The sequence below is a fragment of the Lampetra fluviatilis genome, chromosome 63 (assembly GCF_964198595.1).
Source record: "Lampetra fluviatilis chromosome 63, kcLamFluv1.1, whole genome shotgun sequence".
Classification (NCBI taxonomy): Eukaryota; Metazoa; Chordata; class Hyperoartia; order Petromyzontiformes; family Petromyzontidae; genus Lampetra; species Lampetra fluviatilis.
This window is the reverse complement of record NC_136337.1, coordinates 6,324,331-6,351,454: the sequence shown is the minus strand read 5'-3', so window position 1 is coordinate 6,351,454 and position 27,124 is coordinate 6,324,331. Positions and strand designations below refer to the sequence as shown.

General features: G+C 52.9%; 1 protein-coding gene across 1 annotated transcript; it reads right to left on the bottom strand.

Moving 5' to 3' along the window:
- Positions 1-14,771: 14,771 nt before the first annotated feature.
- Positions 14,772-24,913, bottom strand: LOC144951674 (proteasome subunit alpha type-7-like). Its single transcript, XM_078881967.1, has 7 exons — positions 24,421-24,913; positions 22,402-22,528; positions 21,168-21,292; positions 19,555-19,677; positions 17,874-17,993; positions 17,059-17,121; positions 14,772-16,430 (listed from the first exon to the last, which is right to left on the bottom strand). Exons 1-7 carry the CDS (start codon positions 24,520-24,522, stop codon positions 16,329-16,331), a joined length of 762 nt encoding a protein of 253 aa, XP_078738093.1. The 5' UTR covers positions 24,523-24,913; the 3' UTR covers positions 14,772-16,328.
- Between the last annotated feature and the right edge of the window lie 2,211 nt (positions 24,914-27,124).

The window sequence follows — 27,124 nt, the reverse complement described above, 5'->3', positions numbered from 1 at the left end:
CTATCTCCCCATGTCTATCTCCGACTCACATCCGTCAGACCTCCCTCTGCCTATCTCCCCAACCATCTTCTCTATTATCTTCCCAGCTCCTACCACAACCCCAGGCCACAGGTCCCCCCGTCTCTCAACTCCCCACATCTCTCCCTTTCCATCTCCACCCCCTATCCCTCGTCTCGCTGCACGATTTCTATCCATCTTTGTGCATCTCCTGTTCGTGTTTCTCATATCTCCTCTATCCCCCCCCCCCTATCTCTCTCATCTCGCTCTACTCTCCTGCATGCATCTCTCTCGCTCTGATCTCTCTCTATCTCCCAACTCTCCACAGATCTTCCTCCCCCCCTCCCCTCCTCTCTGAAACATCTTATCTCTCTCTCCACTTCAAGCATCTCACCCATCTCTCTCTCCCCCATTTCTCCCTCCACTCTGTCCACATTCTCTCTCTCTCCCCTCCATCTCCCCCATCTCCCCCATCTCTCCCCCATCTCTCTCCCCACTCTGTCCACATTCTCTCTCTCCCCTCCATCTCCCCCATCTCTCCCATCTCTCCCCCATCTCTCTCTCCCCTCCATCTCCCCCATCTCTCTCCCCCATCTCTCTCTCCACTCTGTCCACATTCTCTCTCTCTCTCCCCCCTCTCTCCTCGCCCCTCTCGGATCCCGCCTAACCAGTTTGTGCGCATGAAGTGGGCCGGGTGAGCTGTGGGGTGAGTGGGCCGGGTGAGCTGTGGGGTGAGCTGGCGGGTGGATGAGTGAGCGGGTGAGCGAGCGCGTGAGTAGGTGAGCGGGTGAGAGGGCGAGTGGGTGAGCGGGTGGGTGAGTTGGTGGGTGAGCGGGCGCGTGAGAGGGTGAGCGGGTGGGAAGGTGAGTTGGTGAGTGGGCGAGCGGGTGGCTGAGTGGGTGGGTGGGTGAGTTTGGCCCGGCAAGGTCACGGACTCGCATCGTGGCCTCGCGGCTGCCGCAGAGCCCCCCACACGCCCCCCCCCTCTCCCACCCCTCTCCCAATCCACTGCTGGATGAGCGCCTCCAAACCGAGGCGGGTGTGGTTTGACTGCACTGTTGCCAGTCGCCTGGCGTTTTGGCCTTTTACACCCACACACACTCACTCATCCATTCACCCACCTACTCACCCACCCACACACCCACTCACCCACTCACCCACCCACTCACCCACTCACCCACCCACTCACCCACCCACTCACTCACTCATCCACCCACCCACTCACCCACTCACCCACCCACTCATCCACCCACTCATCCACCCACTCACCCACTCATCCACCCACTCACCCACTCATCCACCCACTCATACACCCACTCACTCACCCACCCTCCCACTCACTCATACTCACCCACTGAGCCACCCACACACTCACACACTCACTGACCCACTCACTCACTCACTGACCCACTCACTCACACACTCACCCACTCACTCACTGACCCACTCACTCACACACTCACTCACCCACTCATTCACTCACCCACTCACTCACTCACTGACCCACCCACTCACACACTCGCCCACTCCCCCCACGAACTCACTCACTCGCTCCTCAACCCACTCACTTATTCACTCACCCACTCACCCCCTGACCCACCTACCCACTCACACACTCACCTACTTTCCCAATAACCCACCCACTCACTCATCAACTTACTCACCCACCCACTGACTCACTCATCCACCCACTCACCCACCCTCTCACTCACTCACCCACTCATTTACTGACCCACACACTCACTCATTCACTCACCCACTCACTCACTGACCCACACACTCACACACTCACCCACCCACTCACACACTCACTCGCTCACCTACTAACTCACCCACTCATTCACTGACCCACCCACTCACACACTCACCTACTCCCCCACTAACTCACCCACTCACTCACTGACCCACACACTCACCCACCCACTCACTCACTCACTGACCCACCCACTCACACACTCACCTACTCCCCATTAACTCACCCACTCACTCACTGACCCACCCACTCACACACTCACATACTCCCCCCCTAACTCACCCACTCACTCACTGACCCACCCACTCACACACTCACCCACTCCCCCCCTAACTCACCCACTCACTCACTGACCCACCCACTCACACACTCACCCACTCCCCCCCTAACTCACCCACTCACTCACTGACCCACCCTCTCACACACTCACCCACTCCCCCCCTAACTCACCCACTCACTCACTGACCCACACACTCACACACTCACCCCCTCCCCCCCTAACTCACCCACTCACTCACTGACCCACACACTCACACACACACTCACACACTCACTCACTCACTGACCCACCCTCTCACACACTCACCTACTCCCCCACTAATTCACCCACCCTCTCACACACTCACCTACTCCCCCACTAACTCACCCACCCTCTCACACACTCACCTACTCCCCCACTAACTCACCCACCCACTCACACACTCACCCACTCCCCCACTAACTCACCCACCCTCTCACACACTCACCCACTCCCCCACTAACTCACCCACCCTCTCACACACTCACCCACTCCCCCACTAACTCACCCACCCTCTCACACAATCACCTACTCCCCCACTAACTCACCCACCCACTCACCACACTCACCTACTCCCCCACTAACTCACCCACCCTCTCACACACTCACCTACTCCCCCACTAACTCACCCACCCACTCACCACACTCACCTACTCCCCCACTAACTCACCCACCCACTCACCACACCTGCAAGTCACCTCACCTCTCTCTCTCTGCTTCTTCCCTGTTCCACTCTGGAATTCCCTCTCTCACCACCACAACCATCACCACCCTCACCACCATCACCACCCTCACCACCACCATCACCACCATCATCATCACCACCACGACCATCACCCTCACCATCATCATCACTATAATCACCACCATCGCTACCACCATCATCATCATCTCTCTCCCCCTCCCCCCACCAATAACTTACAACAACAATAACTTCGCCCAATGCATGAACCTCACTGACACACACACACGCAGAATAAGAATCTGTGTTTTTATTCTGGAGGAATCCGATGAGCTATGAAGCTCTTTTCAACGGATGTCCAGTTGGGGCACGGCGTCAGAAAGTTACAACAACAACAATCAAACAACAAACACAACAACAACAACAACCACAACAACAAACACAACAACAACAACAACAAACACAACAACAACAACAACAACAATCAAACAACAAACACAACAACAACAACAACAACAACAAACACAACAACAACAAACACAACAACAACCACAACAACAACAACAACAAACACAACAACAACAACCACAACAACAAACACAACAACAACAAACACAACAACAACAAACACAACAACAACAACCACAACAACAACAACAACAACAAACACAACAACAACAACAAACACAACAACAACCACAACAACAACAACAACAAACACAACAACAACAACAACAACAACAACCACAACAACAACAAACACAACAACAACAAACACAACAACAACAACCACAACAACCACAACAACAACAACAAACACAACAACAACAAACACAACAACAACAACCACAACAACAACAACAACAACAACAACAACAACAAACACAACAACAACAAACACAACAACAACAAACACACAAATACATAAATACGACACGAGTACAAAGTGTGGAAAGGTAAACAAATCCCTCGCAATAAATGCGTAAACTAGATGGACGTGTGTAAACATCAGTTCAAGTTGCACAAACACACCGATTCCCAAACTTGGGAAAGGCAGCAAAGCAACAGCAAGATCTTACAATCATGATCTCACGAATCTCACAATCATGATCTCGCTGATCTCACAATCATGATCTCATGATCATCTCACTGATCTCACAATCACGATCTCGCCGATCTCACAATCACGATCTCACAACCACGATCTCACAATCACGATCTCACAATCATATCTCATAATCATCATCTCACTGATCTCACAATCACGATCTCACTGATCTCACAATCATCATCTCACTGATCTCACAATCATGATACCGCTGATCTCACAATCATGATACCACTGATCTCACAATCACGATCTCACAATCACGATTTCACTGATCTCACAATCTCGAACTCGCTGATCTCACAATCATGATACCACTGATCTCACAATCACGATTTCACTGATCTCACAATCACGATCTCACAATCACGATTTCATTGATCTCACAATCATCATCTCACTGATCTCACAATCTCGATCTCGCTGATCTCACAATCATGATACCACTGATCTCACAATCACGATTTCACTGATCTCACAATCACGATCTCACAATCACGATTTCACTGATCTCACAATCACGATCTCACTGATCTCACAATCATCATCTCACAATCACCATCTCACTGATCTCACAATCTCGATCTCACTGATCTCACAATCATCATCTCACAATCACCATCTCACTGATCTCACAATCTCGATCTCACTGATCTCACAATCATCATCTCACAATCACCATCTCACTGATCTCACAATCTCGATCTCACTGATCTCACAATCACGATCTCGCCGATCTCACAATCACGATCTCACTGATCTCACAATCACGATTTCACTGATCTCACAATCACGATCTCACAATCACCATCTCACTGATCTCACAATCACCATCTCACTGATCTCACAATCACGATCTCACAATCATCATCTCACTGATCTCACAATCACGACATCACGATCTCCTCCATCTGGTCGGCGCTGCACTCAGCGCCCCCTAGTGGACAGGGCCTGCCAGTGGCGACGCTGCATCAGAGACCCGCACCCCTCGAATGTATCAGCCCCGGGGAGACAAAGGCGGCCGGGAGTGGGGCTTGACCCACGCTCGCCCCCCCCCCCCAACCTGCCGGCCTCAATAGGTGCTCGCTAAAAGCACTTGCCCCAGCAGTCTATGTAGGCTACACGTGGGGAGAGAGAGGAGCGCTTGTGTCTTTGGTAACCCCCCCACCGAAGCTAAAACCCCGTGGCGAATGGTTCAACCGGCCGTGTGTGAACACAGCCACTGGGGAGACAAAGGCGGCCGGGCGTGGTGCTGGCCACGCACCCCCTCGACAGACTGTCGGGGCAAGTCTTGTTCGTAGCGAGTAGCCGGAACGACACGTGAGGGAGCGGCAGGGCCACGGTTTGCCCGGCCGCCTTTGTCTCCCCAGTGGCGTCGTACACTCACGGATAAAGGCGCAACCCTGCAACTGCTCGCTCATGCCACTGCTGGCAAAAGGAGGCATCCCAGTCGACAGCCAATCCAGAGGCTTGTGTCCTGAGTTTTGGGCCACCCTATACAATAACCATATAGATAACCCTATAGATAACCCCTATAGGATTATTGTAATGGGTGTCCCAAAACTCAGGACACATAGGGTTACACAAGGAGATGCATCTACATCACTTTGTGATGCTGTTAGCGAGCAGCACTTATATCCTATGAAGGCCGACACGGCACACGAGGGGGTGGGTGGCCAGCACCACGCCCGACCGCCTTTGTCTCCCCAGTGGCGATGTTTACTACACACCGCACCAGGTACTCATCTGAGGCTGAGTGGACCTAGGGGAGGCCCAGGACCGGTTTGAGATAATCGTCACTGGTGTTTATCGCGAGCGGGAATCGAACCCGTGCCGCCGGGTTTGTAGCGTAGCGCGCTAACCGCTCCCCCACCGCTCCCCCACTCAGGCACACACACAGATACACAAAGATCCCCCGTATAGCCTGTAACAGACTGTTGGGGCAAGTGCTGTTAGCGAGCACCTACACACACAGACAAATACATACACACCTACACACACACCTACACACACACATCGACACACACACACCTGCACACCATCACTCCTACACACCTACACACACCTACACACACACACCTATACACACACCTACACACACACACCTACACACACACCTATACACACACACCTACACACCTACACACACACCTACACACACACCTATACACACACACCTACACACCTACACACACACCTACAGACACACACACCTATACACACACACCTACACACCTACACACACACACCTACACCCCAACACCTACAACAATCGCCATTTGCCACGAAGTGGCGGTGACGTCACCACGGCGCCTGTGCCAGGCTAGGTGCACCTTGAGGCCACGTGAAGTGTCGAACGCCCGCTGGCACGAGGTCACGGGACAGACCCAGAAGGTGCCACGGGTCGACTGACCGAGATGACCGAGATGACCGAGATGACTGGCTGATGCACCACCTGTGCCCCCTACTGTGCCAACTTGCTGTGCTTTAGCTACCCGGCGCTCCGCTCGTTGTTGTGAGCGTCTCTCCTCCGCCCTCCGTTGTTGTTGGAGGGCGACTGCCTCCAACTGCCCAGTAGCGTCCTTCACGAGCCTCCTCCACAGAGGCCGATCTTGACACCGCTGGTACCAGTCATCGGCAAGTCCACTCAGCTCCACGTCCTCCTGTACCACATCACTCCACCCCTTCTCTAGCCCGTGCCGCGCCCGTTTATCCTCCTCTGTCCGGCCGAACAAAAGCTGTTTAGGCATGCGGTGGCTGGGCATGCGGGCTACATGACCCAGCCAACGCAGCCTTCATACGGGCTACATGACCCAGCCAACGCAGCCTTGTCTGCCGGAAGAGCTCACCGATGGGACTTTGTCCAGAACTTTCAAGGATTTGTGAGCTCCTCACACACCTACACACACACCTACACACCTACAAACACACATCTACACACACACCTACACACACACCTACACACACACCTACACACACCTACACACACACACACCTACACACACACCTACACACCTACAAACACACATCTACACACACACCTACACACACACCTACACACACCTACACACACACCTACACACACCTACACACACACCTACACACCTACACACACACCTACACACCTACAAACACACATCTACACACACACCTACACACACACCTACACACACCTACACACACACACCTACACACCTACAAACACACACCTACACACACACCTACACACACACCTATGCACCTGCCCGCACCTATTCCACGCCTTCCGTCTTGTCGCATCTCGGCGTTTCCTCTCGCCGCGCTTGACGCTGATTGTTTCCGTTCTATTAATAAACCTTCGCTTGACGTCACGTGTCTATCTTTAGTCGCAACCCCGGGCAATGGGGGGGGGTGGGGTGGGGGTTGCTACAGACGGAGCCCAAAGCGTAGCCCCCCCCCATCAACCCTCGTCTAAGAATAGACAAAATCGGTGGTGCTATGAATAGACGATGCTATGTCCGGTACACTCGCTCACAACAGGCACTCACCTGCAGACAGGTACGCTAACAATAGCACGGAATTGTCGGCAGCGGTGTGCCCGCAGGCAAGCCGAGATAATTGCGGCTTCGAGGTTGTAACAGAAGTTCAGGCCACGTGGGCGAGATTGTTGACCTTCATGTGGCTTGAGCCGAGCCGAGCTGAGCCGAGCAAGCGATTGGTCGATGTGCCGTGAGTCTCGCGGTTACTGCTGACCCGGTCACGTGTTGATTCAGCCACGTGTTGACCCAACCAACAGCCCTGTGTGGGCTACACGGGGGACCTTTGTTATTTCGTATCGCTGCAAAAATGCCTGGGTCATCACAGGTTCCACAATGGCAATGTGAGTGAGGACACAGGGTTAGTGTTAGTGGTCGTGTAGTGTAAGAGCTAGTGTAGTGTGAGAGGTAGTGTAGTGATAATTGGTTTCTTACCCTTCTATCTGGCAACAAAACTGACACCTTTTTTACGAGGAGTCATGTTTGCATAGTCCACAATACCTGCAGCCATAATGCAAACAAAAAACACAACTCTGATAATGTATGCACTGTCCTTGAAGTTGATTGGTCCACACCCGAGACAGCTTTCCTTAGAGCCTAGTCTCACATGGTGTTGGACCAGATGACGCCAAAAGGCGCAGTCATCTGAAAAAATTAACCCGTAAAAACAAAGTTTTTCACTCTAAATCCTTTATATGCGTGGCGGCTAGAGTCCTCTCGTCATCTGGCTTGAGATGGCTGCCACCTATGGGTCAGATGATCGTCTGCCAGCATTAAGCAATTGGTAATTAAATATTTAAAAACATTTCCCTAAACAGTGTAAAATTTTGAAAAATTGTTTTTCACGAAAATTAATTGTCATGCACAACGAGTCTGTGTGCAAAATGTCAGCTCGATTGGATCACGGGAAGTGGGTTTAAAAACGACCGAAAGATTTGCACGGTCGTAAGCAAGCAAGCAAGCACGCGAACTTAATATACATGCTTTTTAACAAAAAAGGCGTCAGTTTTGTTGCCAAATAGAAGGGTCAAAAACCAATTATCATATTTTTTACTGGCAAATGAGGTTCCAATGTCGTAGTGTAGTGTAAGAGTTCACGTTTACCTGCCTTTCTCCCTACCTATCACTTGCCTCTCCGCCATGCCTCTATTTTTAGCAGGCCCCGCGTCTATTTTTAGAAAGCTTTGCCCAAAATCCGATTGCGTGGGCGCGTTTGTGAACATAACTGACCGACACACCTGAGGCCGTGACGTCATGGAACATCACCTGCATTGGCTGAATTCCTTTACCCTCCCCCCCTCCCCCCGGTCTCTCTCACCTGACTCAGCTGACTCAGCTGTCACCTGCTGACCTGATAACCGGAACCCTGAACGCAACCACAACCACCACCACTACCACTGCTACTACCACAACCATCGCTACCACCACCACCACCACCACTGCCACCACCACTACCACCACCCCACCACTACCACCACCACTACCACCACAACCGCCGCTACCACCACCACCGCCGCCACCACCGCCACAACAACACCACTACCACCACTACCATCGCTACTACCACTAACACCACAACCACCGCTATCACCACTGCCACCACCACTACCACCACAACTACCGATACACCACCACTACCAGCAGCAGCACCACCATCACCACCACCACCATCACCACCACCACCATCACCACCACCATCACCACCACCGCTAATACCACAACGACCACTGGCACGAGTACACGCACCATCACCATCATCACCACTACCATCACTACCATCACTACCATCACCACCACTATCACCACCATCACCACTACCATCACTACCATCACCACCACTATCACCACCATCACCACTACCATCACTACCATCACCACCACTATCAACTACCACCACCATCACCATCACTACCATCACAACCACCATCACCACCACTACCATCACTACCATCACCATCACCACCACCACCATCTCTACCAACACTACCACCACCATCACTACCACTACCACCACCATCCACTACCACCACCAACACTACCATCACTACCATCACCACCACCATCACCATCTCTACCAACACTACCACCACCATCACCACCACTACCATCACCATCCACTACCACCACCATCCACGACCACCACCATCACCACGACTACCACTAACACCACTGCAAATACCACCATCACCACCATCACTACCAACACTACCACCACCATCACCACCAACTACCACCACCATCACCACCACTACCATCACTACCACCACCACCACCACTATCACCATCACCACCACTACCACCACTACCACCACTACTACCACCACTATCACCATCACCACCACTATCACCATCATCATCACTACCACCACTACTACCACCACTAACACCACCATCACCATACTCACATCCTCCACTCTCTCACACACCCCAACATCACCTTGCCCCTTTTACCCCCCTCCCCCCTCCCCTTATCTCCCTCCCCCCCCCCCTTCTCTTACCTCTCTCTCACCCCTCCCCCTCTCCCTATCTCCCCCCCCTCTCTCTCCCTATCTCCCCTCTCTCTCCCTATCTCCCACCCCTCTCTCTCCCTATCTCCCCTCTCTCTCCCTATCTCCCCCCCCCTCTCTTACCTCTTACCGCCCCTCCCTATCTCCCCCCCCCCTCTCCCTATCATTCACTTCTCTCCCCCACCTCTCTCTCACCCCTCCCCCTCTCCCTATCTCCCCCCCCTCTCTCTCCCTATCTCCCCTCTCTCTCCCTATCTCCCCCCCCTCTCTCTCCCTATCTCCCCTCTCTCTCCCTATCTCCCCCCCCTCTCTTACCTCTTACCGCCCCTCCCTATCTCCCCCCCCCCCTCTCCCTATCATTCACTTCTCTCCCCCACCTCTCTCTCACCCCTCCCCCTCTCCCTATCTCCCCCCCCTCTCTCTCCCTATCTCCCCTCTCTCTCCCTATCTCCCACCCCTCTCTCTCCCTATCTCCCCTCTCTCTCCCTATCTCCCCCCCCCTCTCTTACCTCTTACCGCCCCTCCCTATCTCCCCCCCCCTCTCCCTATCATTCACTTCTCTCCCCCACCTCTCTCTCACCCCTCCCCCTCTCCCTATCTCCCCCCCCTCTCTCTCCCTATCTCCCCTCTCTCTCCCTATCTCCCCCCCCTCTCTCTCCCTATCTCCCCTCTCTCTCCCTATCTCCCCCCCCCCTCTCTTACCTCTTACCGCCCCTCCCTATCTCCCCCCCCCCTCTCCCTATCATTCACCTCTCTCCCCCACCTCTCTCTCACCCCTCTCCCTATCTCCCCCCCCACCTCTCACACGAGTTGTCGTCACTCGGCGCAGTTCGCTGGCTCCAGGAGTGTTGAGAGCTCTGTGGGTTGTGGCTCTGTTGGTTGTGGCCGTGGCTCTGTTGGTTGTGGCCGTGGCTCTGTGGGTTGTGGCTCTGTTGGTTGTGGCCGTGGCTCTGTTGGTTGTGGCCGTGGCTCTGTGGGTTGTGGCTCTGTTGGTTGTGGCTCTGTGGGTTGTGGCCCTGCGGGTTGTGGCTCTGTGGGTTGTGGCCGTGGTCTCTGTGCTGCAGGGTTCAGGCTCAGGGGTTACGCTGCGGAGTTCCATGGGGCTCAGGAAGTTCACGTGGAGGGGGGAGGTGGTGAAGGGGCTTGACGCGTGTGGATCACGGGGCTTCGCGTTGGGGGTTGGATTCCGTCGCTCCGTCTCCCCGTTGGGTGCACCGCTCGGCTTGCCGCTCTGTGATGAGTCTCGACCATCGTTCGGCTATCGCCATCATCGGCATCATCATGGTCATCGCCATCATCATCATGGTCAGCTTCATCAACATCATCATGGTCATCATCATCGCCATCATCATCATCATGCTCATCGTCATCATCGCCATCATCATCATCATGCTCATCTTCATCATCATCGTCATCATCATGGTCACTATCTGGCCGTGACGACGTCCTGCCCAGGCCCCACTCCTCTCAGCGCTGTGGACGGTGGTGGTGGTGACGTCTCTACCCCACGTGCTCCTCAGTGGAATCACCATCACCACCATGGTCGATCCACTGCTGGATGGAGATCAATAATTCCTGAATGCAAGTGCTCATCTTCCTATGTCTCTCTCAAACGAGTACCTGGTGCGGTGTGTAATCGACGCCGTTAGGGAGACAAAGGCGGCCGGGTCATGGCGACGGCCACCCACCCACTCGCGTGACCGCTTCTGCCCTTCACAGGTGCTCGCCCACAAGTCTGGTAAATGGTCCCGTGACAGAATGTCGCCTGTCAGAGTTTGTGGGTGCGTATGTGAACCTTGAACGCCACGGTGGCTAGGAGATGTTGACTACCTCGCCTGATGTGCAGGAGGTCGCGGGTTCTATCCCGACCCTGACGATGCCTGCTGCTGTGTATTTGGAGTTTGCGTTTCTCTCTCTCTCATCATCATCATCACGGTGGCTAGGAGATTTTAACTACCTCGCCTGCTGTGCAGGAGGTCGTGGGTTCGATCCCGACCCTGAAGATGCCTGCTGCTGTATATTTGGAGTTTGCGTGTCTCTCTCTCTCTCATCATCACGGTGGCTAGAAGATGTTGACTACCTCGCCTGGTGTGCAGGAAGTCGTGGGTTAGATCCCGACCCTGACGATGCCTGCTGCTGTATATTTGGAGTTTGCGTGTCTCTCTCTCTCTCTCATCATGATCATCACGGTAACTAGATGTTGACTACCTCGCCTGGTATGCAGGAGGTCGTGGGTTCGATCCAGACCCTGACGCCTGCTGCTGTATATTTGGGGTTTGCGTCTCCCTCATCATCATCACGGTGGCTAGATGTTAACTACCTCGCCTGGTGTGCAGGAGGTCGTGGGTTCGATCCCGACCCTGACGATGCCTGCTGCTGTGTATTTGTAGTTTGCGTGTCTCTCTCATCATCATCATCACGGTGGCTAGATGTTAACTACCTCGCCTGGTGTGCAGGAAGTCGTGGGTTCGATCCCGACCCTGACGATGCCTGCTGCTGCTGCTGTATATTTGTAGTTTGCGTGTCTCTCTCTCTCTCATCACGGTGGCTAGGAGATGTTAACTACCTCGCCTGGTGTGTAGGAGGTCGAGGGCTCTATCCAGACACTGGCGACGCCTGCTGCTGTATATTTGGAGTGTGCGTGTCTCTCTCTCTGTGCGAGTCCACTGCATGAACGCCGCGTCCACCATCTGGTGGCCGGGCCCGGTAACGACCGGTGCTTTATCCGTAAATACAGGTGTATAAATGTTGTGTCGTTAACACCCGCCACCACCCGACACAGCCAACTAGTGAGGGTTGTCACGTAAAACAGAACGTGGCTAATTCGTCACTAGTGCAGCACTAATGTGTAGTGTATAGTAGTGCATAGTGTAGTGTATAGTGTAGTGTATAGTAGTGTCGTGTATAGTGTAGTGTATAGTAGTGTCGTGTATAGTGTAGTGTATAGTAGTGCAGTGTATAGTGTAGTGTATAGTAGTGTGTAGTGTATAGTGCAGTGTATAGTAGTGTAGTGTATAATAGTGTAGTGTATAGCAGAGGTGTGGACTCGAGTCATGTGACTTGGACTCGAGTCAGACTCGAGTCATGAATTTAATGACTTGCGACTCGACTTGGACTTGCATAACAATGACTTTGTCCCACCTCTGGTGTATAGTAGTGTAGTGTATAGTAGTGTAGTGTATATTAGTGTAGTGTATAGTGTAGTGTATAGCGTAGTATACTAGTACAGCACACCGGTTGTGTTGGAGAGCCAAGCCACAACATTGACAATCTGAGTTCGACGTTTCGCCAGTAATTACAACCAGCTTCATCAGGCGGCAGCCAGACTTGGGCTATTTGACCCAACCGGCAATGGATACCCATCGTCATGGACACACATTCACTCATCCCCCCACCACCACCACCACCACTCTTGTTGAAGAAGCGAAACAGCAGGCATACCCAACAAGTCTCGCTACCGTGTGTACTGCGTGTGTACTGTGTACTACGTACTGCGTGTACTGTTTGTGTGTACTCTGTACTGCGTGTGCAACTCGGCAGGCAGCTGTCTGGGTCACACGCACACACACCGCCGCATGAACGCCCAGCAAACGCGCATGAACGCCCAGCAAACGCGCATGAACGCCCAGCAAACGCGCATGAACGCCCAGCAAACGCGCATGAACGCCCAGCAAACGCGCATGAACGCCCAGCAAACGCGCATGAACGCCCAGCAAACGCGCATGAACGCCCAGCAAACGCGCATGAACGCCCAGCAAACGCGCATGAACGCCCAGCAAACGCGCATGAACGCCCAGCAAACGCGCATGAACGCCCAGCAAACGCGCATGAACGCCCAGCAAACGCGCATGAACGCCCAGCAAACGCGCATGAACGCCCAGCAAACGCGCATGAACGCCCAGCAAACGCGCATGAACGCCCAGCAAACGCGCATGAACGCCCAGCAAACGCGCATGAACGCCCAGCAAACGCGCATGAACGCCCAGCAAACGCGCATGAACGCCCAGCAAACGCGCATGAACGCCCAGCAAACGCGCATGAACGCCCAGCAAACGCGCATGAACGCCCAGCAAACGCGCATGAACGCCCAGCAAACGCGCATGAACGCCCAGCAAACGCGCATGAACGCCCAGCAAACGCGCATGAACGCCCAGCAAACGCGCATGAACGCCCAGCAAACGCGCATGAACGCCCAGCAAACGCGCATGAACGCCCAGCAAACGCGCATGAACGCCCAGCAAACGCGCATGAACGCCCAGCAAACGCGCATGAACGCCCAGCAAACGCGCATGAACGCCCAGCAAACGCGCATGAACGCCCAGCAAACGCGCATGAACGCCCAGCAAACGCGCATGAACGCCCAGCAAACGCGCATGAACGCCCAGCAAACGCGCATAAACGCGCATGAACGCCCAGCAAACGCGCATGAACGCCCAGCAAACGCGCATGAACGCCCAGCAAACGCGCATGAACGCCCAGCAAACGCGCATGAACGCCCAGCAAACGCGCATGAACGCCCAGCAAACGCGCATGAACGCCCAGCAAACGCGCATGAACGCCCAGCAAACGCGCATGAACGCCCAGCAAACGCGCATGAACGCCCAGCAAACGCGCATGAACGCCCAGCAAACGCGCATGAACGCCCAGCAAACGCGCATGAACGCCCAGCAAACGCGCATGAACGCCCAGCAAACGCGCATGAACGCCCAGCAAACGCGCATGAACGCCCAGCAAACGCGCATGAACGCCCAGCAAACGCGCATGAACGCCCAGCAAACGCGCATGAACGCCCAGCAAACGCGCATGAACGCCCAGCAAACGCGCATGAACGCCCAGCAAACCCGCATGAACGCCCAGCAAACGCGCATGAACGCCCAGCAAACGCGCATGAACGCCCAGCAAACGCGCATGAACGCCAGCCCGAGTTTATTAGAAGCCGAAGTTACAAAAGAACTCTGACGTTCACTCCTCAACTCGTTCAAGTGGGGGGCGGGGGGGGGGCAGCGGGGGGGGGGGGCAGTAGGGTCTGTAAGTGGGCGCGCGCACAGACACGAGTGTGCGTGTGCGTACTGTTGTCGTGCGTGTGTCGTGCGCGTTGTGCGCGTGTGCATTGTTGACGTGCGTGTTGCGTGGGGAGCGGTGGCGCAGCGGTGAGCGCGATCGCGCTACGGATCCGAGCTTCGGTTCCCGCTCACGGACGACGCCGGTGACGTTTATCCCAACCGGTCCTGGGCCTCCCCTAGGGCGACTCAATCGAGTACCTGGTGTGGTGCGTAGTGGTAAACATCGCCACTGGGGAGACAAAGGTGGCCGGGCGTGGTGCTGGCCACCCACCCCCTCGTGTGCCGTGCCGGCCTTCATAGGTGCTCGCTGGTAGCATTTGCGCCAACATTCTCTGAAGCCGATACCGGGCATCTTTGTCTTTGTTATCTGTGTGTCTATGCGTGTACGTATGTGTGCATTGTCTGGGTCTGAAAATGTCCTGTGTGTGTCGTCTGTGTCTGTGTGTGTGTATTTGTGCGAGTATGTGTGCGTCTGTGTTTGCGTCTGCGTGTACGTGTGTCTGTGTCTGCGTCTATGCGCGTGTGTACGTGTGAGCGTCTGCGTGTTTGTACGTGCGTACGTTTGTACGTGTGTACGTGTGCGCGTGTGTGCGTGCACGTGTGTCTGTGTGTACGTGTCTGTGTCTGCGTGTGTGTACGTGTGGGCGTGTGCACGTCTGTGTCTGTGTGTACGTGTGTATGTGTGTACGTGTGCGAGTCTGCGTGTGTGTACGTGTGTCTATGTCTGCGTGTGTATGTACGTGTGCGCGTGTGTGTACGTGTGTCTATGTCTGCGTCTGTGTGTGTGTCCGTGTGTATGCGAGCGCGTGTGTACGTGAGCGCGTGTGTGTACGTGTGTACGTGTGCGAGTCTGCGTGTGTGTAAGTGTGTCTATGTCTGCGTCTGTGTGTGTGTACACGTGTGTACGTGAGCGCGTGTGTACGTGAGCGTGTGTGTACGTGAGCGCGTGTGTATGTGTGTACGTGTGTACGTGTGTGCGTGAGCGCGTGTGTACGTGTGTACGTGTGTACGTGAGCGCGTGTGTACGTGTGTACGTGAGCGCGTGTGTATGTGTGTACGTGTGTACGTGTGTGCTGAGCGCGTGTGTACGTGTGTACGTGTGTGCGTGAGCGCGTGTGTACGTGTGTACGTGTGTACGTGAGCGCGTGTGTACGTGTGTACGTGTGTACGTGTGTGCGTGAGCGCGTGTGTACGTGTGTACGTGTGTACGTGAGCGCGTGTGTACGTGTGTACGTGTGTACGTGTGTGCGTGAGCGCGTGTGTACGTGTGTACGTGTGTACGTGAGCGCGTGTGTATGTGTGTACGTGAGCGCGTGTGTATGTGAGCGCGTGTGTGTACGTGAGCGCGTGTGTACGTGTGTACGTGTGTACGTGTGTGCGTGTGTGCGTGAGCGCGTCCGTCATTCTAAGTCGAGGACTTCTTTTGCTTCTTCTTCTTCTCCGCTTCTTCCTCCTTCTCCTGCTCGATCTCGCTCACGTACACCTCGATCTCCTCCGCCTCAAGAATCTGCAACGGGGCACGGCGGCATCGTCAGCGGCGCCGTCATCATCAAGTCCTGCATGCACGCCGTGTTTCCCTCCTAGGCTCTGAGAATCAGAAGAGAAACTAAAATACAATAACTTGACCGGTACACGTCTTCAGGTTGGCAGACGCACCGTGGCTCCCGCAAGGTCAACCAGGAGAGAGCGTGACACGGTTTGGGAGTGTGGCACGGTTTGGGAGGGAGTGTGGCACGGTCCCTCCCAGACCCAGCAACTTGGAGATGTCTCGGAACGGGGAAGGGTTAAATATTCGCGGATTTAAGGGTTAATCCACCACCACCCCACCCACCACCACCCCCACCCCACCAACCACCACCCCACCCACCACCACCACCCCACCCACCACCACCCCACCCCACCAACCACCACCCCACCCACCACCACCCCACCCACCACCACCACCCCACCCACCACCACCCCACCCACCACCACCACCCCACCCACCACCACCACCCCACCCACCACCACCACCCCACCCACCACCACCACCCCACCCACCACCACCACCACCCCACCCAACCACCACCCCACCCAACCACCACCGAGGTTATTACGAGTTTACTGTACTGGCACATAATGTCCGGCTCCTGTACCTTGAGATGCTTGTTCCTCTGCATGACAGCAAGCTCGATGTTCTTACCCCCAGACTGCACCACCTGAGATGCACAATCCCACACATCGTCATCATCACAACCCCACACATCGTCATCACAACCCCACATCATCATCATCACCACAACAACCCCATAGCTCATCATCATCACAACAACCCCACTCGTCGTCATCACAACGACCTCACAGCTCACCATCATCGTCATCACAACAATCCCACATCATCATCATCACAAAACCCCACACATCGTCATCACAAAACCCCACACATCGTCATCACAACCCCACATCATCATCATCACAACAACCCCCACACATCGTCATCACAACAACCCCACATCATCATCATCGTCATCACAACAAACCCACAGCTCATCATCATCACAACTCCATAGCTCATCATCATCGTCGTCATCATCATCATCACAACAACCCCGCACCTCGTATCCCCCCCCAGGCGTCCTCACGTCTCCCCTGCGTGTCCCCGCAAGTGTTCCTGTGCCCTCTGCGTGTCCCGGTGTCTCCCCGTGTCACCACATCTCTCCGCGTCTCCCCCAGTGTCTGTGTCCCCCCGCACGCCCCCGTATCCCACCGCGTGTCCCCACGTATCCCACCCCGTGTCCCCACTTATCCCCTTCGTGCCTCCCTCCCTGTGCCCTCCCCGTGTCCTCCGCCCTTCCTCCGGCACCTCCGATTAGCACGGTTGGCTACGTACGGCGGGAAAGAACGTCAACGTCCACCCCACGTTCCCGTGTCCCCCCCCCTCCCCCCGTGTCTCCCCGTGCGTCCCCCGTGCCTCCAGCAGGGCGCGGATGGCGAGCTTGATGGCCTGCGCGTCCGTAGCGATCGCCTCCTCCGTGTAGTTCTTCTCCAGGAACTCGCGCACTGTCTTGGCGCTGCGGCCGATGGCGTTCGCCTGCGCGCGGTGGTGGTGGGGGGGGATGGACAACGCCGGGAGGTTTCGACCTCGTTGCGAATCGTCGGCGTCACGTACACCGCGTGCCAAGCGCATTGCCCCCCCTCCCCCGCCCCCCCTCCCTCCCCCGCCCCCCCCGTGCGATGGAGTGGTCACGCCGACGTACGCGCAAAGGCACGATGGGAGCCGTGCTGCTGTACGTGTGTGTGTGTGGTGCGCCGTGGTGGCTAGGAGATGTTAACTACCTCGCCTGGTATGCAGGAGGTCGTGGGTTCGATCCCGACCCTGACGACGCCTGCTGCTGTATATTTGTAGGTTGCGTGTCTCTCTCTCTCTCATCATCACGGTGGCTAGGAGATGTTGACTACCTCGCCTGGTTTGCAGGAGGTCGTGGGTTCGATCCCGATCTTGACGCCTGCTGCTGTATATTTGCAGTTTGCTGTGTCTCTCTCTCATCATCATCACAGTGGCTAGGAGATGTTAACTACCTCCCTTATTGTGCAGGTCGTGGGTTCGATCCCAACCCTGACGACGCCTGCTGTATATTTGGAGTTTCCATGTCTCTCTCTCCCCGTGGTCGCGTGGATTTCTCTCCGGGTCCTCCGGTTTTTCCCGCCACATTTTGAATCAACGTCGCCACGCGTTGAGGGTATTCGTCTGCCGTAAATTTCCACGCGACAAGCCACTTCCTTGAGCTCTCATTTCTGAGAGCCAGGTCGCTTCCGAAAAATACCTATACAGCCGAGTGGGCCTTACATGGTAAAAGAATAAAAAAAGTGAATTAAGTAGCTAGTTAGTGGCACGCTGCACTCCACAACCCGGCCAACGCGCGGTGAATTCCCACTCGGGGACCAACAACACTGCGGTGATGAATATCTGAAGCGATCCGGGGCTTCGTCTGGGCCGACTCGGCATCACGCGAGTATCTGGAGCGGCGGTGTACTAACATCGGCACTGGGGAAGAGACCAAGGCGGCCGGGCGTGTTGCTGGCCACCCACAGCTTTCACGTGCCGTGTCGGCCTTTACAGGCGCTCGGCAGGAGCACTTGCCCCAACAGCCTGTTAGGAGCTACATGGGGGACTTTGATCTTTGTCATATACATGCGTGCGGTAGTGTAGTAGTTAGCGGTAGTGTAGATGTTAGCGCGCTGCTGTGTGACGAAACACGACGACCTGCATTCGATTCCCGCTCGCGGCCAACACCATTAACGATGCTCAGAACCAGTCCTGGGCCTCCACTAGGTCGACTCGGCCTTAAGCGAGTACCTAGCGCTGTGTGCAGTAAACATCGCCACTGGGCGAGAGACAGAGGCGGTCGGGCGTGGTGCTGGCCACCCACCCCCTCGCGTGCCGTTCCGGCCTTCAAAGGTGCTCGCCAACAGCACTTGCCCCGACAGCCTGTTAAGGCTACACGGGGGATCTGTGTCTTTGTGCGTGACCTCCTGCGTCAGCGAACGAGCCTTCCGGCAACCGCTTTGCGCGGTTCCCTCAAGGTGCGCGTGTGCCTGGCCTGGCCTGGCGTTGTTGTCGCCTAGTGCCGGTATCGGTGTGTGCACGAGACCTTCCACGCATGGTAGGTGCCGGACGGGTCGGTCTGGTAGAGTCGGGGAGTCCCGTCTTGATCGAACCCCACGAGCAGAGACGAGATCCCAAACGGACGACGCCCATTGCTCTGTGTGTAGCGCTGGGGGGGGGGGGGAGTTACGGGAAGGTGGTGGTGGTGAGGGGGGGGGGGAGACATTGACAGGGGAGGAGGAGGGGTGTTGGGGAGGGGGGCGGCATCGATGGTTCATTTCGAGGAACGTGGGTGTTCCACCAGGTCACGTGTGGTGGGGTAAAGTGTGGGTGGTGAAATGTTCACTACCTTATTTTATACTAATAGGGTTTTTCCCCTTTTTTCTGGCAACAAAAACTGACACCTTTTGCAAGGAATCATGCTTACGTTAAGCACAATACTTGCATCTTCTTGGTTATTTCGGTAAAGTCTCACGTAGAAGGAAAATAATAAAATAAAACAATAAAATAATACAATTCTCACGACGTTTCGGCCACAACGCAAGCAGCCGTCCTCAGGTGAGAATTATTTTATTATGTTTCATTTTTATTATTTTATTATTTCGCTTCTACGTGACTTTACCGAAAGAACCAAGAAGATGAATCCCTGCAGTCACGAAAGCTTCAAATCGAAACAATACTTGCAGTCAAATGCAAACAAAAAACAATACTCTGATACATTTTTTTTGTTTGCATTTGACTGCAAGTATTGTGGTTAATGTAAGCATGATTCCTTGCAAAAGGTGTCAGTTTTTGTTGTCAGAAAAAAGGGGAAAAACCCCTATTAGTATATTTTGGTACTGGCAAAGGAGGTCCCATGATGCACCTTATTTTATTTTTGTTACCTACGTGACTTTACCGAAAAAAACCTAAGAGTATGTTCACTACCTCGCCTGGTCGTGGGTTCAATCCCGACCCTGACGCCGGCTGTATATTTGGAGTGTGCGCGTCTCTCCCTCTCCCCCCGCGGTCACTGCGAGGATTTTTCTCCGGGTCCTCGGGTTTTCCCCCCTCCACATTTAGAATCGACGTCCCGCGTTTAAGACCACTTGGCCGCTGAGAATTTCCGCACGGCGGCGACGATGAGCCACGTCTCGTCGGGCTGCCGTTAGCGATGGCCAGGTCACTTCTCAAAAAATGAACCCGTAAAAACAACGTTTTTCACTATAAATCCTTAATATGCGTGGCGGCTAGAGTCCTCTCGTCCTCTGGCTTGAGATGGCTGCCACCTATGGGTCAGATGATTGCCTGCCACCATTAAGCAATTGGTAATTAAATATAATTTATTTTTTCCTAAAAAGTGTCAAATTGTGGAAAAAAAATTTCACGAAAATAAATTGTCACGCACAACGAGTCTGTGTGCAAAATGTCAGCTCGATTGGATCACGGGAAGTGGGTTAAAAAACGACCGAAAGATTTGCACGGTCGTAAGCGCGCAAGCAAGCAAGCAAGTGAACTTAATATAAAGGATTTAAAAAGAGACCACGTAGCTCAGTGGGCCTTACCTGCTAAAATCCAGAACAGCTTTTCGTTTCTAGTTTTTAACAGGCCAAATATCCTGGAGCGGGCCTCACGGAGGGTCCATCGAACCCGGGCGCAAAGTGGAACATCGCATTCTACCTGCTTGAGGCCCGCGATGTAGCGCGTGATGTACTCCACCGTGACGGGGTCCTCCACCGTCAGCTTGTGGCTCTGGCACTCGACGCGCGCACGGTTGATCACGATCCGCGCGTCTGCCGTCAACCCTGTGGCACGGACGCACGGACACACCAAGGCAGAGCTCCATGCGTTGACGCTTTCAGCCTTAAGTTTTCCTGTCCCATGCGTACTTGCTCGGCATCAGTCTGCCTTCCGATGACGTACGCGCACGTCATGTGTATTTGGAGCTTGCATGGTCTCTGTCTTCCCGTGGTTGTGTGGATTTTTCTCTGAGTTCTCCGGTATTTCCCTCCACATTTATAAATGTGCGTTTAAGAGTATTTGACTGCTATAAATGTCCACGTGCGCGTGCGTCATCGTAAGTGTGCGTCATCGGAATGGAAACCGGAAGAAAAAAATTAAGTGCAATAACTTTGATAATTGGTTTTTTACCCTTCTATCTGGCAACAAAACTGACACCTTTTTTACAAGGAGTCATGTTTGCATAGACCACAATACCTGCAGCCATAATGCAAACAAAAAACATAACTCTGATAATGTATGCACTGTCCTTGAAGTTGATTGGTCCACACCCGAGACAGCTTTTCTTAGAGCCTAGTCTCACATGGGTTGGACCAGATGACGCCAAAAGGCGCACAACTCAAAGACAATGCACCATCAGAGTATGAGAGCTCGGGGTAAGCATTTACACCATTGGAACTTCATTTGCCAGAAGAAAAAATATGATAATTGTTTTTTTACCCTTTTATCTGGAAATAAAACTGACACCTTTTTTTACAAGGAGTCATGTTTGCATAGACCACAATACCTGCAGCCATAATGCAAACAAAAAACACAACTCTGATAATGTATGCACTGTCCTTGAAGTTGATTGGTCCACACCCGAGAGAGCTTTCCTTAGAGCCTAGTCTCACATGGGTTGGACCAGATGACGCCAAAAGGAGCAGGTATTGTGGTCTATGCAAACATGGCTCCTTGTAAAAAAGGTGTCAGTTTTGTTGCCAGATAGAAGGGTATCAGTCAAGCCTGGGATCGAACCCACAACCTCCTGTATACCAGGCGAGGTAGCTAACATTGCACTCCACGACTCTCCCCACCCTCTCCCGGGCCCCAACATTTTCCACCTCCACCAGAGCAACCACTGCCACCTGCCTGCCCCCCCCCCTCCAACATCTCCCTCTGCCCCCCCTCGCACCGGCGAAGGCCATGCAGACGTGGTCATCGAGGGCACAGATCTTGCGGACCGTCCTCTCCTCCTGGAGCTTGGCCACAGACTTCTTCTCAACGGCCAGCACCACGATGTCCAGCCCTCGGATGCCCACCTGGGGTTGGGACAGCCGGAGGGAGCACAGGTAGGAAACGCAGGTGAACGGGTTATCACGGGCATTGGCCACACCGCGCACCCCACCCACCAACCCACCCACCAGAGGTCGCAACCGGGTACCCGATACCCGTACCCTACCCGATACCTGGCAACCCGTACCCGGCCGGGTACGGGTACCCGTTTGCGACCCTGGTGCTGCCAGGTACGGGTAGGCCGTGAGTCACTGGTGAGTAACCGTTTGTCACTCATTTCGGGTAGGGTACGGGTAGGGAACGGGTACCCGTACCCGGCCGGGTACGGGTAAGGAATCAAAACCCGTTTGCGACCTCTGCCACCCACCCACCCAGTGCTCGCGAGTAGAAATGCCCCAACTGTCTGTTAATGGTTACGAAGCTGATACTGAATTTGCCTTTGTATGCGAGTGCGCGTGTTTGGAGCGGTGGTGTAGCGGTTAGCGCTACGCTGCGCTACGAACCCGGGGACCTGAGTTCGATTCCCGCCCACGGCCACCACCAGTGACGATTATCTGAACCGGTCCTGGGCCTCACCTAGGTCTACTCAGTCTCAAATGAGTACCTGGTGCGGTGTGTAGTAAACATCGCCACTGGGTTGACAGAGGCGGTCAGGCGTGGTGCTGGCCACCCACCCCTCTTGCTATGCGAATCTATGGGTATCTTAAATGAGTCTCTATGCAAGTCTGTGGCATAGCCTCTATGCGAGCCTATGGGTCTCTATGCGAGCCTATGGGTATCTTAGTGAGTCTACGGGTCTCTAAAGGTGCATTGAATTTTTTTTTTATTCTGCTACTGATACTCCTGCTGTTATGGAGTGACTCATGCAGCCAACAATGGCTGCAAAGTTTGGTCGTACATGTTATGTATATCGTTTATTGTTGAATTTGAATCACAGTTCCTATGATCGCTGTTACATTGTTTTTATAGCTTTATTTTGGTGATTTGGAAAACGTTTTGGTTTAGCCGTGTTTGTTTGCTGTAGTACAGAGTTAGCCTGATAACTTTAATCTACATTGTCTTATGGATGTTATTGTTTGACTTGCATCCCACTGGGATTTAGCACACAGCGTTGAAATACGGTGTTTTTTTTCTGGAAGACTTTGCTGTTTTTTTCCTGAATTTTTCTGTTGCGTGCAGTCGCTTTAAGATGTTTCTTGTTCATCTTTTTATTTTGTTGCGGTTGCACCCGAGTCAAGAGCCGCATGGCTCACATGGTTATACCTAAAACTATGCGAAACTATGGGTATCTAAATGAGTATATATATGCGAGTCTATGGTTTAGTCTCCATACGAGTCTATGGGTCGCTATACGAATCAATGGGTATCTAAATGAGTCTCTATGCGAGTCTATGGATGTTTATGGATCCCTGTGTAAGTCCACATGACTGCAATTATAAAAACAATAACTATAATAACTAAAATAACAACAAAGTAAAGCCCTCTTGCCAAATCCACTGCTGAATGACCACCCCGTGTGTCCCCGTGTCTTGGGCCGCATGGCCGGCAAGTTGAATGGGCAGACTTTAATATTCCGCGAGTGTGCCGTCGTGATATCTTACAAAAGGCAGAGTGAGCCGCGCGTTAACTTTCATCGGCACGAGGAAAGCAAAGTTTTACTTTAAAAACATTTATCATTGTTAAGCGTTCGGCCACATGACAATGCAAAAAAAAAACCGGGACCGACCCTCGCCTAGAAGCCGCGCCCGGCCGCTCAACGGCCACCGACGGCGCGGGTTCTAGGCAAGGCCGTGGGCTTCGAGTAGGCCCGAGCATAGGCCGCAAACGTCCACTCCGTCTGAATGAATTAACACAACTTTAAGGAACCACACAAACATCTCGGTTCTCGTTCTAATGGAAGAGAAAGAGGGAAACGTACCGCCGTGGAGCCCTTCTTCACGGCCTCCTGGGCGTATTCCACCTGGAAAAGGTGGCCATCTGGCGAGAATACGGTGATGGCGCGGTCGTATCGGGCCGTCATGGCTGGGCTTGTTGGCTTTGTGGTGGTGGTGGTTGTTGTTGGTGGTGGCGGTTAGTGGTGGTGGTTGTTGGTGTTGGCGGTGGTGGTTGGTGGTGGTGGCGGTTGTTGGTGGTGGTTGGTGTTGTTGGTTGTTGGTGGTGGTGGTTGGTGTTGTTGGTTGTTGGTGGTGGCGGTTGGTGGTGGTGGTGGTTGTTGGTGGTGGTGGTTGGTGTTGTTGGTGGTGGTTGTTGTTGGTTGTGGCGGTTGGTGGTGGTTGGTGTTGTTGGTGGTTGTTGTGGTTGTTGGTGGTGGCGGATTGAACTCCGTGCAGCCGGATAATCGCGCAGTCAAAATCAGCGGCCGCTCAAAGTGGAAGAGAACGAGGACCACGACGTCACCCACGCGGAGTGGCCAGGCGGTGACGCTGTGGAGAATTGCTGAGTGGGTGGCGCGGAAGGTTCTTGTATCACCGATGTCCGGCAGTAATAGGGCACAGGCCACAACAATAACAACAACAACAATAACAACAACAATAATAAACACAATAGGGGCATTCATTTTAGATTGGACGCTTTCGTGGCTGCGAGGATTCATACGCTTTGTTTTTTTTTCGGTAAAGTCACGTAGGAAAACAAATAATGCAATTAAATAATGCCTCCTAAACGTTCGTGATTTAATTTAGTTGTTTTCATTTTTGTAACTTTTTTACCGACGTGACTTTACCGAAAAAACCAAAGAGTACAATAGGGGCAGTTCCGTATGATCCTAGCAGCACAAGTAGCTGCATAAGTAGTAGCTGCATAAGTAGTAGCTGCATATGTAGTAGTAGCTGCATAATTAGTAGTAGCTGCATAAGTAGTAGCTGCATATGTAGTAGTATCTGCATGAGTAGTAGCTGCATGAGTAGTAGCTGCATAAGTAGTAGTAGCTGCATGAGTAGTAGCTGCATGAGTAGTAGCTGCATAAGTAGTAGTAGCTGCATAAGTAGTAGCTGCATATGTAGTAGCTGCATAAGTAGTAGCTGCATAAGTAGTAGCTGCATAAGTAGTAGCTGCATGAGTAGTAGCTGCATAAGTAGTAGTAGCTGCATAAGTAGTAGCTGCATAAGTAGTAGCTGCATAAGTAGTAGCTGCATAAGTAGTAGTAGCTGCATGAGTAGTAGCTGCATGAGTAGTAGCTGCATGAGTAGTAGCTGCATAAGTAGTAGCTGCATGAGTAGTAGTAGCTGCATGAGTAGTAGCTGCATGAGTAGTAGCTGCATAAGTAGTAGCTGCATGAGTAGTAGTAGCTGCATGAGTAGTAGCTGCATAAGTAGTAGCTGCATGAGTAGTAGCTGCATGAGTAGTAGCTGCATAAGTAGTAGCTGCATAAGTAGTAGCTGCATGAGTAGTAGCTGCATAAGTAGTAGCTGCATAAGTAGTAGCTGCATGAGTAGTAGCTGCATGAGTAGTAGTAGCTGCATGAGTAGTAGCTGCATAAGTAGTAGCTGCATAAGTAGTAGCTGCATGAGTAGTAGCTGCATAAGTAGTAGCTGCATAAGTAGTAGCTGCATGAGTAGTAGCTGCATAAGTAGTAGCTGCATGAGTAGTAGCTGCATAAGTAGTAGCTGCATGAGTAGTAGCTGCATGAGTAGTAGTAGCTGCATGAGTAGTAGCTGCATGAGTAGTAGCTGCATAAGTAGTAGCTGCATGAGTAGTAGTAGCTGCATAAGTAGTAGCTGCATGAGTAGTAGCTGCATAATTAGTAGCTGCATGAGTAGTAGCTGCATAAGTAGTAGCTGCATAAGTAGTAGCTGCATAAGTAGTAGCTGCATAAGTAGTAGCTGCATAAGTAGTAGCTGCATGAGTAGTAGCTGCATAAGTAGTAGCTGCATGAGTAGTAGCTGCATGAGTAGTAGCTGCATAAGTAGTAGCTGCATAAGTAGTAGCTGCATAAGTAGTAGCTGCATAAGTAGTAGCTGCATAAGTAGTAGCTGCATGAGTAGTAGCTGCATAAGTAGTAGCTGCATGAGTAGTAGCTGCATAAGTAGTAGCTGCATAAGTAGTAGCTGCATGAGTAGTAGCTGCATAAGTAGTAGCTGCATGAGTAGTAGCTGCATAAGTAGTAGCTGCATGAGTAGTAGCTGCATGAGTAGTAGCTGCATGAGTAGTAGCTGCATGAGTAGTAGCTGCATAAGTAGTAGCTGCATAAGTAGTAGTAGCTGCATAAGTAGTAGCTGCATGAGTAGTAGCTGCATAAGTAGTAGTAGCTGCATGAGTAGTAGCTGCATAAGTAGTAGCTGCATAAGTAGTAGTAGCTGCATGAGTAGTAGCTGCATAAGTAGTAGCTGCATGAGTAGTAGCTGCATGAGTAGTAGCTGCATAAGTAGTAGCTGCATATGTAGTAGCTGCATAAGTAGTAGTAGCTGCATGAGTAGTAGCTGCATAAGTAGTAGCTGCATGAGTAGTAGCTGCATGAGTAGTAGCTGCATAAGTAGTAGTAGCTGCATGAGTAGTAGCTGCATGAGTAGTAGCTGCATAAGTAGTAGCTGCATAAGTAGTAGTAGCTGCATGAGTAGTAGCTGCATGAGTAGTAGCTGCATGAGTAGTAGCTGCATAAGTAGTAGTAGCTGCATGAGTAGTAG

What these genes read in the sequence shown, in the direction of transcription:
- LOC144951674 (XM_078881967.1), bottom strand. Translation starts at nt 24,522, where the DNA reads ATGACGGCCCGATACGACCGCGCCATCACCGTATTCTCGCCAGATGGC. An exon ending in TGAAGAAGGGCTCCACGGCG is followed by an intron (nt 22,529 to 24,420) that starts GTACGTTTCCCT and finishes TCCCAACCCCAG; the next exon opens with GTGGGCATCCGAGGGCTGGA. An exon ending in ACATCGCGGGCCTCAAGCAG is followed by an intron (nt 19,678 to 21,167) that starts GTAGAATGCGAT and finishes CCCCCCCCCCAG; the next exon opens with CGCTACACACAGAGCAATGG.